We start from the raw sequence: 12,412 nt of genomic DNA, 5'->3' as shown, positions 1-12,412 counted from the left end.
TTCTGCTTTAGATAGTACAGGTGCTAGCATATCTATTGCAGCAAACCAAAGCCCGCAGAGCAGCTGAACTGACAATTCCAAATCTGCTTCATTCAGCTGGCTGACAAGTACAGCCAGGGTCCCCGGGGAATGCTGCTCAGTGGTAGAAAGCAGGTCTCACAGTCCCAGGGCACAACTCCTGGCATCTCCTGAATTTCCAGGAATTGGTATTAACAAGTGCTCAAAACATATTCGTGGCCTGATTGATTGTTAGGTCTACTGTATGTACACACTTCAAACATACCTTTCTAGACAAAGAAATTTCCTGAGAATGAAAAGCTCAGCTAAGGTACACATTACACTGGTGTCCTGAAAACATAGGCACAGAGCAGTCAGAAATAAATCCCTGGAAGGCAGAATTGAGCAATGTTTTGAAATGTATAAATAAATAACTGCTTTATGTGACCCAAAGAGTCAGATGCGACTCCGTGACTGAACAACAACAACAAACATGTGACCCAAATAAGCTGCAGTACAAACGTAGGAGGCCCAACTAGTTACGAAGAGATATCGGCATAGACAGGTATCGTCAGTGGATAGTTAAAACACTGTTTCTCAGAACCTCCTTTCCAAGTTATGATTATTACTTACCAAGAAAAACACCATGTAATTCTGCTAAGTACAAAATTAAGGAGGGAAAATAACTAGAATACAAAGCTCATTCTTTCTTACACCGTACTCTGATCCCACCAATTTATAATACGGAAATCAGGATGACCCTGGCAGAGAATTGTGGCCTATCTAATCCCATTCCCTGAATCAGAAGCTCCGAAAAAAACTAAAGTTAATACTTCAATATATTTTTTTTAAGCAACATCATTAGGAACCTCATTAATACACTAAGAATTAGCTGTCCCTAGGTTAGGTTTGGAACTTAACTAACTGCAGGCAACAAAGAGAAACTGGGGTGAAGGAAAGCTAGGATGTTGTGATCACCTAGGGCTTACTTCTAGGAAGTAAGGAACAACTCTAATTCTAGTTCTAGGGATAGATTTCTTTACGACTTTGAGAAAGCCTAGGGGTCAGTCTCCTGGAATGTTAAAGCTGCTAAAGTTAGGGTATTTGTGATTTTGTGATTAACCTGAAACTGGTTCCTTAGCTTAGAAATTTTTTTTAAAAAGCTAATTTTATTACTTATAATAAAATTCAGGTTGTAATTATAGCTATGCATTATTTGTTAGTTAAAACAAAGACTAAGTAAAGCATCTTTTGGGTATAACTTTCTTTCCTTTTTTTGTAATTTGCTGTTGTTGTTTTAAGATTTTTATTAGCTTAGAAAATTAACCCTTGTAACCTAGAACCAAAGAACTCAGTGTTGCTAAAGAAAGATCTTTAGGCTAAAAAGGGTTGAAGATACCATGCAAGCACATCTCTCAGAAAAAGGACGTTGGATGCATAAAATACAACTTAACAATTTAGAATGTATAAAACTCTTCAACTTCAAAAGTTTTTTAAGAGACACTGACTCATGAGACAAATAATTATCTGTGACTCAGCACTCAGTAAGCACGCCATACATGCTGGGTATTATTATTACTGCTCAGTACTATGCTTCCCTAGGCTTTTCTTAAGGAGGATATCGTCTGATAGACACGCCCACATTCTTTCTCAAATGGCCCTGTGAAGAGGAAGGAAATAGCCTAGTGTTGCTACTGACACTTTACAGTTGGGAAACATGCAGTGGCAACAGGTGGAAATTAACCAAAGTTCTAGGATCCTGGATCTCAGCCCTTCCCTTTTGTGCTATAAACGCTGACTGCAATGCCATTATTTCTGATGTTATTTGTCCCAATGATGCATAAGCACTGTGTTTTGTTTGTGCATTTAAAAATAAATGTTACTGCATTCAAGCCGACAGCTAAGAAAGAGTTTAAAAAATGCTGAAAGGAACGTGTAATTGCTTCATCAGAGTGAGCAAAAATCTTAACTCAGTGTGGTTCACTTTGTCCTAGAACCTGGCGAAGTCCAAAGTTATACTCTGAAAAGGGTGACCACTTACTTGTTCGGAACTTTTCCTTGAGGGAATCCAGATCCTCCTTCAGAGCGACTTGCATCCACACCAGGCCAACGCAGGCCACGACACAGGCGGCAAGGATGACAAACGCACAGAGGGGATAACAGATCCTGCAGCATCGTAAATAGTCTCCCCTGATCATAAGAACAAATTCAACCAGGAGTATGAAAGGGATTATGAATACAGTTTGATTCCAAATAGCACATGTGTAGGCATGCAATTAGCATCTCTAATGAAAAATCAACCCATTTACCAGGGAACATAGGGTAACACACTTAAATCTGAACAGCAGGTTGAATATGTCAAGATAATATGACCCAGGAAGAGTTAGTCTATTGGGGACAAACTTCTCATGAAATGGGGGAGTTTCTGAGTTACAGGGGCTCACTGCCATCATCATCAATTCAGGTCTTTGGAAACTGACTCAGGTTAGGGAAGTGTAAAGATCAGAGTTTTCTCTGCCATTTATTACTGTATTGTAATTCACTTATCTATCTAGTTCTCTCTCGCAAATATATAGTCATTCCAGAGAACCTTGTTTCACTTTATTTAAACTTTATAAACTTTTGAGTAAGCTTTATTGAAAATGGAATGAAAAAAAACTAGAACAGTAGGTTAAAGTGGACACCTCATACACTCCAGCTGATTGGCTCAGAAGGAAGGAAACATAGGAAGGAGTTAGATTTCACATCAAATGTCAACCAGCACTCAAGGTCTAAGCTAAACCAACAGGGTAACTGTTCCAGTTAACTATTCCACTTCATCAGATCTTCATAGCTGAAGCCCAGGACTGCCCTGAACTACTTCATCTGGCAAAGATTATTAGAAACCAATCTCTTCCTTTAATATAAAAGGAAAAAGACATTCCAAACAAACAAATCTCAAAGGATTTTATTTCTTTTAGCATCCTAAGCTTCAGTCTAGCTCTTGCTTTCACATCCTCAGCAGCATACTCTTTTAATGTGCTCCTTGAGAGAGTCCAAGGGCACTTTAAAGATTCCCTTCAGCCCCTTCCTACCCTAACCCACAATTTCCAATGTCTTTGTGTTTACTAGAGGAGGGCATGGCAATCCCCTCCAGTATTCTTCCCTGGAGAATCCTATGGACAGAGAAGCCTGGCAGGCTACAGTCCGGGAGTCACAAAGAGTCAGACACAACTGACTGAGTAACACTTTCACTTGTGCTCACTACTGGAGGGTGTTACCATCTAAAAGTGATTTGAAAAAAGCTGACTCTTCTGTCTGTCTCCCATACTCCATTTCTCTCAAGGTTCATAGTTTTTACAGAACGGCCTTCATCATATTTCCCCATTACCAGATTCAGACCCATCAACAGTAGGGGAAAAAAAAAAAACCCAAACAAACAAATAAAAAACCCTGCAGTCTTAAGGTCCCTGTGTCTCCTGAATTTAACAACAAGGCCTTGTCTCTCAAATTTCTCCCTCCCTATGTCCCTATTCTTAGCTTCTTTGCTACTCTCACCGGGCTCTTGGCACATTCCCCAAGTCCACACTTCCACCGTAGATTCAGAGCTCTTTGTACACTTACAGACAGATCTCTAACTTATACTTCATTCAGAACATGAACTCATCTTCTAACATTTTTCCTCCCTTGTGCCTTCCAGGAACTACACACTTTTTTCTTCCTAAGAACTCCCCTCTCCTTCCCTTTCATTCGCCCCCTTGGTAGTGCAAGGAGATGCCTTTTCCCATCCCAGCCTCAGCACTTCTTTACTCACTTGACAAAGCGAGAGCGATTTCCAGCTACACCAAATTCCTCTTCCTCCTCTGAGCTGGACTCGGAGTCTGAGTCAGGAGGCTCCGTGCGAAGCAGGCGATGGCCTGAGCCTTTCTTGGGTTTCTTTCTCCGGCTGTCCCCAGCCAAGCCGATCAATGCATTGAGCTCTTTGCGCTTTTTCATCTTCTTGTGTGGGGTAAGTGGAGCACCCACTCCTGAGCTGCCAGGTTCGTACCCGACGCCCAATTCTCTCCCTGCCTTGGAGCTGCCTTCCAGGGTGAGGAATCCTGGGCCAGAGCCCTCTGGTCACTCCCACCCAGGGTGGGACTGACCAGATACACTACGGGCTGGAGATTGGACTCCAGAGGAAACTGAAACTCAGATGAATGGGGGAAGTCACATAAAGATGGCCAGGGAGCTGGTGATCCAAATGGGTAAAGGCCTATGCATGGAGTGCCAGTTACTTAAGAGGGTACTGGGGAGGGGAGCAACTTTTGTCTCTCAGGATAAAAAGTCAAGCCAAGAATGAGAGATTCTGAACCCTGGCCAGCAGACAGTATTTCTAAGGGTACTCCAAGAGCTGGAAAGGACACACAGATAGGTGTTTCGGACTTCCGGGGCAGGATTTCCAATGGAGAGAAAAACAAGAAAACTTGGTTCTTGAATGGGAAGAGACGGGGAGATGCAAAGCAAGACGGTGGGAACGCGCTGGTCCCTCCCTAGATGGCAGCAGGAGGGGGCTCCCAGCCACCACAACCCTGACAGAGAAAATGCCCGAGTCCGAGAAGATCACCGTCCTCCGGCCTTCGTCCTGAGTTTGAAGGGAGTCTGAGGCCAAGGAAGACCCAGAGCCCAGCCTGGAGGATTCGGCCTGAGAGGAGCCAGTCCCGCGCCTGGGAAGACGCCAGCCCTGCTGTCTGGGCCTGGGGGCGCGGGGAGGAGGGGTGACCGGAGCTCAGCCCACCTGAAGCGCTCCCGCCCAGAGTTTGAGGTGTTCCGGTACGGGCGACTCTCGGCAACTCACACACGCCGCCTCCACTCCAGCCGCGACTCCGGCCCCCGCTCCAGCTGCGGCCGCAGCTGCTCCCAAGTCGCTGGTGGCGGCGGCGGCTGTGGCCGCAGGCTCCAGACCCGGGCCATAGCTTCAGCCCCAGTTCACTTCCCCTTTGGCAGCGGCCACCGGCACCGCCTGCCAGTAAGGCGCACTCCTATTGGCCGCCTGTTCGATGACGTCACGCAAGGGAGTAGGGGAGGCGGGGCGTTAAAAGGCGCAGGCTCTGGCGCAGGCTAGTCCTTCTGCCCCGTCGAGGAGGCCCCGCCCCCAGGAGGGTCCCAGGGGACCTGTCTCTCACCAGTTCTGGGCCGTATGAGTTTTCCAGAGGAGCAGCGATGAGCCAGGCAAAGCACTCAGCTGGATGAACTTGTTTGGGAAGTTCATCACCGCACCGGCCCCCGGTTGTGACTAACCCAGTTTAGGGGTGCCAACCCTCTGACTCTCCAGCTGTTTATTAAAGGTTTAGGCGTGTTACAGGTTAATGACCTAGTTGAACACATTCATTCATTCATTCTGTAAATATTGATTACCACGTGTCAGAAACAGTTCTACCGCTGAGTATACAGCAATAAACAAAATAACCACTGTCCCTGTCTTCCAGCGTAGGGTTGCCTGATTTAGTGAATAAAACAGGACACTCTTTAAGAAAGTTTAAATTTCAGATAAACAACGAATTTTTTTTTAATGTAAGTATATCTCATGTAACGTCTGGGACATCTTCATACTTAAAAGTTATTTTATTTGAAATTCAATTTTAACTGGACCTCCTGTGTTTTATCTGCCAACCCTGTTCCTGCAGTTTATACTTGAGTGGAAGGAGAACGATGACATGTTAAATGTCAGGAGGTGATAAATATTATGGGGAAAACTGAAACATGATAAAGGGACAGGGAGTGCCTCTGTGATAAGGGGACCTTTGGTTAGAGATTGGGAGGCAGTGAGGGAATGAGTTGTGCAATGACCCCAAGGAAGGAGTGATGTGGAAAATGTGGTGTGGCTGGACCTGAAGAGCCAGCTGCTGCTGCTGCTAAGTCGCTTCAGTAGTGTCCAACTCTGTGTGACCTCATAGACGGCAGCCCACCAGGCTCCTCTGTCCACAGGGTTTTCCAGCAAGAACACTGGAGTGGGTTGCCATTTCCTTCTCCACTGAAGAGCCAGAGGAGAGCTATAAGAAATGAGGTCAGACAAGCATCAGGAGCATCTTGTAGGGCTTGAGGGACTACTGTGAGGACTTTGGGAAACCATTAGTGCTTTAAGCTCTGGCTTAGATTTTTAAAAAGATCACTCTAGTTACTGTGTGGAAAAGAGAATTAGGAGAGAAAAGGACAAGTAAATATGATGGCAATAGTGGAGATGGTGAGCATTCTGGATGCTTCTTGACCATTGAGCTAACAATATTTGCTGATGGTTTACAGAGCAGGTGTGTGCAAAACAAGGAGTCATAGATAACTCCAGAGTCGGGTTGTAACAGTTGGAACAAAGGAATTGCTGTTTACTGATATAGGAAAGAGCAGATTGGGGGCAAACTTGAGAAGCCAATTCAATACTCAGATGGACTGTTTGGTATATCTATTTGGTATTCTGGGCAGAGGTTGGGTCATGATATATAAATCTGAGAGTCTCCCATGTAGATAGTATTTAAAGCAAAGTGCTTTGAACTCCTCGGAAAAAAGTCATTTAAAGTAATTTTAAAAATATAACTTTAAAATTTATTTATTTTTGGCTGTACTTTTTGTTGTGCAGGCTTTTCTCTAGTTGTGGTGAGCAGGGGCTGCTCTCTCATTGTGGTATTCAGGCTTCTCGTTGCTGTGGCTTCTCTTGTTGCAGAGCACACGTGCAGGCTTCCGTAGTTGTGGCACGTGGACTTACTAGTTGCAGCTCCCGGGCTCTAGAGCAAGGCTCAATAGTTGTGGCACAGGGGCTTAGTTGCTCCGTGGCATGTGGGATCTTCCTCGATTAGGGACTGAACCCATGTTTTCTGCACTGGCAGGCAGATTCTTTACCACTGAACCACCAGGAAGCCCTAAAGTAATTTTTATATCCTAAAATATGGCCCTAAAGTAATTTTTTATATATTGACACTTGTTACTGTGTCAGTCACACTGGCTTTGTCTAGGGATACGCACCCAAAGTCTGGGCCTGTCTCTTATTTATCTTTATGTGTCAAGTCCAGAGGTAGAAGATCCGATATATATGTGACACCTCTGTAGGTGGGCAGAGTTACGTAGAGGTATGAGTGGAGGTTTAGAATCAAGAGATCTGGGATGAAATCATTTGGAATATTTACTAGTTCTGTCAACATGGAAGCCATTTAAATCTGAGCTTCAGTTTTCCTCTCTGCAAAGTGAGGATTAGCATCTATTTCACAGGACAGACACACGAGAAGATACTTGTGAAAGTGCTTTTGATGCCTCCCAAACATGATGCAGTTATTTTGGTTTTTCATTTCCTTTTGTTTCTAGAGCTGTGCTACACAGTATGGTAGTCAGTAGTCACTAGCCACCTATGACAATTTTAATTTACATTTTACTTAATTAAAATTAAAAGCTTAAATTAGTTCCCCAGTTTCACTGGCCACTGTGCTCCATAACCATATGTGGTTAGTGGCTATTGGGCAGCAACAGAACAGTACATTTCCATCATTATAAAGTTTTGTTGGACAGCTCTGCACTAGCATCTCCTTGAAGGTGTGGTACTGCACAGGAAAAGGTCTTGACTTCTAGAACCATTTCACAAACACATGCTGTGGTCATGAGAAGCCCAGGCATAAGGAATGACTGGCCCAGGATAGCCCTTCTCATGGCCCTCCTGTGTTGTAGATGTTACATATACACCAAGGGAAACTGGGGCTGAGGAACCCAAGGGAGTGAGGTGGGATCAAAGCTGTTTCACCCAGCTTCAATGACATCTGGTTAGCCAGGCCCTGCCCTCTCATGCAGTGGACCAGTCATGGGTGGGGAGGTTGGAGGAGGAAGGATCTGTGATTCAGTCCCGTTGTCCACCTTTTTGTCTATTTTTTTTTTTTTTTGGTCTATTGGTCTTTAGATAACATGACTTTTGGTGTTGGGTGTCCCATGAGATACTGAACCTTTGAAAACTGCTGGCCAAGTGTCTTTCTTCTCTCAGGAGCTCTTGGTACTCTCTAGCTTCCTCCCTCAAACCTGGACCCTCAAGGCCAGAAATTAAGCCAACCCTATCAGAGCAAGGGCTCCTGCATTGAGGAGCCACGCGCCTTCCCACACCAGGACCTCTAAAGGTTGTGACCCATCTGTTCATTTGGGGATGTTCACATTATGATTCTGTGTCTGTGCAGCCCTGTTACCCATTCAAAACTTGTCTGGAATGCACTAAGATCTTGGGTAAGTCACTTTCCCAAGTGACCCAGCTTATTTAACTTATATGCAGAGTACATCATGAGAAATGCTGGGCTGGATGAAGTACAAGCTGGAATCAAGATTGCTGGGAGAAATATCAATAACCTCAGATATACAGATGACACCATCCTTATGGCAGAAAGCGAAGAACTAAAGAGTTTCTTGATGAAAGTGAAAGAACAGGGTGAAAAAGTTGGCTTAAAGCTAAGCATTCAGAGAACTAAGATCATGGCGTTTGGTCCCATCACTTCATGGTAAATAGATGGGAAAACAGTGGAAACAGTGACAGACTTTTTTTGGTGGGGGGACTTCAAAATCACTGCAGATGGTGACTGCAGCCATGAAATTAAAAGACGCTTGCTCCTTGGAAGAAAAGTTATGAGCAACCTAGACAGCATATTAAAAAGCAGAGACATTACTTTGCCAATAAAGGTCCATCTAGTCAAGGCTACGGTTTTTCCAGTAGTCATGTATGAATGTGAGAGTTGGACTATAAAGAAAGCTGAATGCCAAAGAATTGATGCTTTTGAATTGTGGTGTTGGAGAAGACTCTTGAGAGTCCCTTGGACTGCAAGGAGATCCAACCAGTCCATCCTAAAGGAAATCAGTCCTGAATATTCATTGGAAGGACTGATGCTGAAGCGGAAACTCCAATCCTTTGGCCACCTGATGAGAACTGACACATTGGAAAAGACCCTGATGCTGGGAAAAATTGAAGGAGGGAGGAGAAGGGGACAACAGAGGATAAGATGGCTGGATGGCATCACCAACTCGATGGACATGAGTTTGAGTAAACTCTGGGAGTTGGTGATGGACAGGGAGGCCTGGCGTGCTGCAGTCCATGGGGTTGCAAAGAGTTGGACACGACTGAGTGACTGAACTGAACTGAACTGGAGTCACTTTCCAGTTCTGGTATTTCAGCTTTTCCGTGTGTACAACGGGAATAAGCATATTCCCTGCCCAGCTTTCTGCTCCATGCTTTTTTGGGAAGGGAGCAACATCATAGTGTTTATACAGGGTGAATGATACGGGCTGAATTCTCATACAACAATGTGCAGAGGGTAAGCAAAGTTGAGTTCCTAGAGCTCAAAATCCCATTCTGTGTGAGTGGTGAAGTCACATCTTGAGATGCTGCGCTACCTTAGAAGACCTACAGAATGCTTTCACTTGGGAAAACTGACGCAGAGAGTGGGAAAACTGAGGCAGAGAGTGGGGGCGAACTGGCTCAGGGCCAATGATCAGAAATGTGTGGACTTCTGATTCCTAGGCTGAAGCTCTTTAAGATCTCATAATCCTCTCTTCTTTGGGATCTAAGTCCACATCTGAGCTCTGCCAGTTGGCAGCTGTGTGACCTTGGGCAAATGACTGAGCCTCTTTGAGTCTCCACTTTCGTGAAGTGGTGGTAATAATAGTACCTAGGACTAGCCATGTAATTTGTGGGGGTCAGTGCAAATGGAAATGCAAGATCCCTTGTTCAAAAATCAGGAAAAAAGCCTTTCCCCCCCTTTCTCTCATGATTTCTTACCTAGCTTGTCACGCTGTTCATTGCTCATTAGTTAGCCCTGTGCTTCCTTGGGCATGGGGACACTAACAGGGGTGAGGGGTCCTTCCCCAGGCACCCCAACTCAGCCCTCCCTGTGTCTGTACCCAGGCCAAGGATGAGATGGTGCAGGGGAACAGGCTGCTGAGAACCTACCCTGGGGAAGGGGAGAGGGAGGTGTGGCGAGGCAGGACTACGTATGAACAGAGCCTCCAAGTCCCTAGTGTAGGCTCCTTTGCTCCATCAGACTTCACTTTCAAAACACAAATTCAAAAATAAAATGATTAAGAATTTCAAGATGGTAACCACAGAGCATTAAGCCCCAGCTGTAGGGCACCCTTCTGAGTTGGGGGTTCTGCATCACATACTTGTGAAACTGACCCTGATAACATGTGACCCACAGAATAGTTGTGTGAAGAAGCAATGTGCCTGACTTATAGTAAATGCTCAATAAATGTACCTGTTCCATCAATGTGATTATTAATTATTCAATGTGATTTATTAAGTATAATTTTCATGGTGACCCAGTTGGGTAATTCATCTTCATTTACCTAATAGAAAATGCTGCTTCCATCTGCTACAAGAATTCCTTTTGCCATCATTTTTCTTGTTATTTTTCTATGGTTAAAGTTGGAAGGAAGGAACAGAAATGAACTTTTGAAAATAGTCATGTATTAGGCATTTTTTGTGTTAATCATCACTGTAATAAATTAGTCCTCCCAAGCTAAGCATCTTGTCCTTGCTCTAGCTGAAAAGGAAATGGATGTCCAGGGATTGCAAGAGGCTTGCCCAGGGACACACAGCACATCAGTGTCAGAAACTGGGACTTGAATCTGGATCTTAGCCTTGGAAGCCTGAGTTCTGCACCTGGTGCCCAGCGCCATGCTGGCAGACCTGCTGCCTGGGCCTTTGTCTGCAGCTCATCTGGAAAGGGACCACAAGCTGAAGCATCTTACCTCTCCTGGGGTGGCTTCATCTGCTTTCCCAGCCCCTTCCCCATTCTTTTTGCTGCTGTGTCGGCAGCTGCATCCGGTACCCTAAAGACAATGGGAAGAGGAAGGACTGGGTGGTAGGAGAGGAGCCAAGCTCCAAGCTAAACAATGATTTTTCTCCTGGTGGGTCCCAGGCAACAGGAAGCAGCACCGGTTCCCAGCATTATTGTGGGCAGGGGTAAGGACTGCCCCCACCGGGATACTTCTTCTATTCCTGGCACAGTCTCCTTTGAGTTGCTGCAAGCTTTTTCCCCTTGGCTGTGTAGTAGCCTCAGTTTCCCCATCTACTGACTATCCTAGCACCCAGAACAGAATCCAGTGCTGGAAGGACCTTGGGCACTGTTTGCTGAATTAAATTATTGGGAGAGCAGAAGAGAGCTATTGGAAGAATTTCTAGGCATTGTTCTTCATCTTGGTGATCCCACCCATTCATTCCATCCATCAATCCATCCATCCATCCAACAATCCTGCCCTAAGGAAGCTACTTCCACGTGCCAAGTCCTGTGTGTGGCCCTGGAATACACCAGTAATATCCAGGTTCTGCGCTGCCAGAGTTCCCAGGAAGAGGCAGTGGTCCCCAGGGTTTATACTGTGGGACAAAAAGAAAGTCTGGAATGATTGAGTTTATTTTAGGATGAGAACAATAATCTTGGGAGGAAAGAATGTACAATGGCCTTCAGACCACCAGTTCTTGCCCTCCTTTCCAGGGGCTTGAGCTGGAAGTGGACTGGATCAGAGGGAGCCCTGAGTCTGGGTACAGTATTGTATGGGTTTGAGTCTCAGCCTCTTCACCTACTGAATGTATGATCTTAGATGAGTTCCTTTTCCTCTCTGAGTATGTTTTCTCGTCTATAAACTGGAACTAACTATGTGTACCTCCTGGCAGTGCTTGAGGATTAAATTTAAATGGTGGGCATTAAAGGGCTTCAAGGGAATTGTTAAATGCATTGAGTGGACAGGGAGACCAGGAAACATACTTCTGAGATACCTATTTGGAGCAGGAGACTTAGTGCAGACTTGGAAAGAAGGTAATGGGATCGTGATGGGAAGGCTCTTCTAATTGAGAAAGGGCTGTGTGTGTGTGTGTGTGTGTGTGTGTGTGTATGGGCTCCCTCCATCAATGCTGGGGGTGGATGAAGGAGTAAATGGCAGGTGATGCTGAATCAGCAAGGTGTAGGAGTGGGGGACAACATGGAGAGGCTGTCTGGGCCATCCTGAGTTCTTTTCTAAGGGAATAGCACTGGTTTTGTGTGTCTAAATCAGCCTGAGACTGCAGTTCAGCTCCATCTGAGACCAGTCTACTTACGGAGACCGGCACTAGGAGACAATAGACATACATTACCTCATGCTGCCCTCTGCAGGTTTCCTGCACAACTGCACCTCTTAGATGGGGACAATTGCTCTTCACCGAAAATAACTCTCCTGTCAGGAGATGGGGAAACACAAGATAGACAAGATCATACTCCTGCTGTGTAAGAGCTTCTGGTGTGTGTGAGTGTGTGTGTGACAGAGAGAGAGAGACAGATCAACAGACAGAGACAGAGAACAATAAAGATGAACAGTAAAGATGTGATCAGTGCCATGATACAAGATGCAGAAAGGGTAGGGATGGAACTAGGGAAAGGTTTTGAAATGAAGTAAGCTTTCATCCATTCAATCATCC

The 12,412-nt window shown here is 45.1% G+C and overlaps 1 protein-coding gene across 1 annotated transcript in view; it reads right to left on the bottom strand.

Moving 5' to 3' along the window:
• EFCAB14 (EF-hand calcium binding domain 14) overlaps window positions 1-4,972 on the bottom strand; it is a 40,555-nt gene extending 35,583 nt beyond the window's left edge. The window contains exons 1-2 of the mRNA XM_043461429.1: window positions 3,791-4,972; window positions 2,039-2,187 (exon numbers count right to left, since the gene is read on the bottom strand). Coding sequence (XP_043317364.1) covers window positions 2,039-2,187; window positions 3,791-3,972 — 331 coding nt within the window. The 5' untranslated portion in view covers window positions 3,973-4,972. The remainder of the gene's footprint in view (window positions 1-2,038; window positions 2,188-3,790) is intronic.
• Between the last annotated feature and the right edge of the window lie 7,440 nt (window positions 4,973-12,412).

The sequence above is a fragment of the Cervus canadensis genome, chromosome 2 (genome assembly GCF_019320065.1).
Source record: "Cervus canadensis isolate Bull #8, Minnesota chromosome 2, ASM1932006v1, whole genome shotgun sequence".
Taxonomy (NCBI): Eukaryota; Metazoa; Chordata; class Mammalia; order Artiodactyla; family Cervidae; genus Cervus; species Cervus canadensis.
This window is presented reverse-complemented; position numbering and strand designations above follow the sequence as displayed.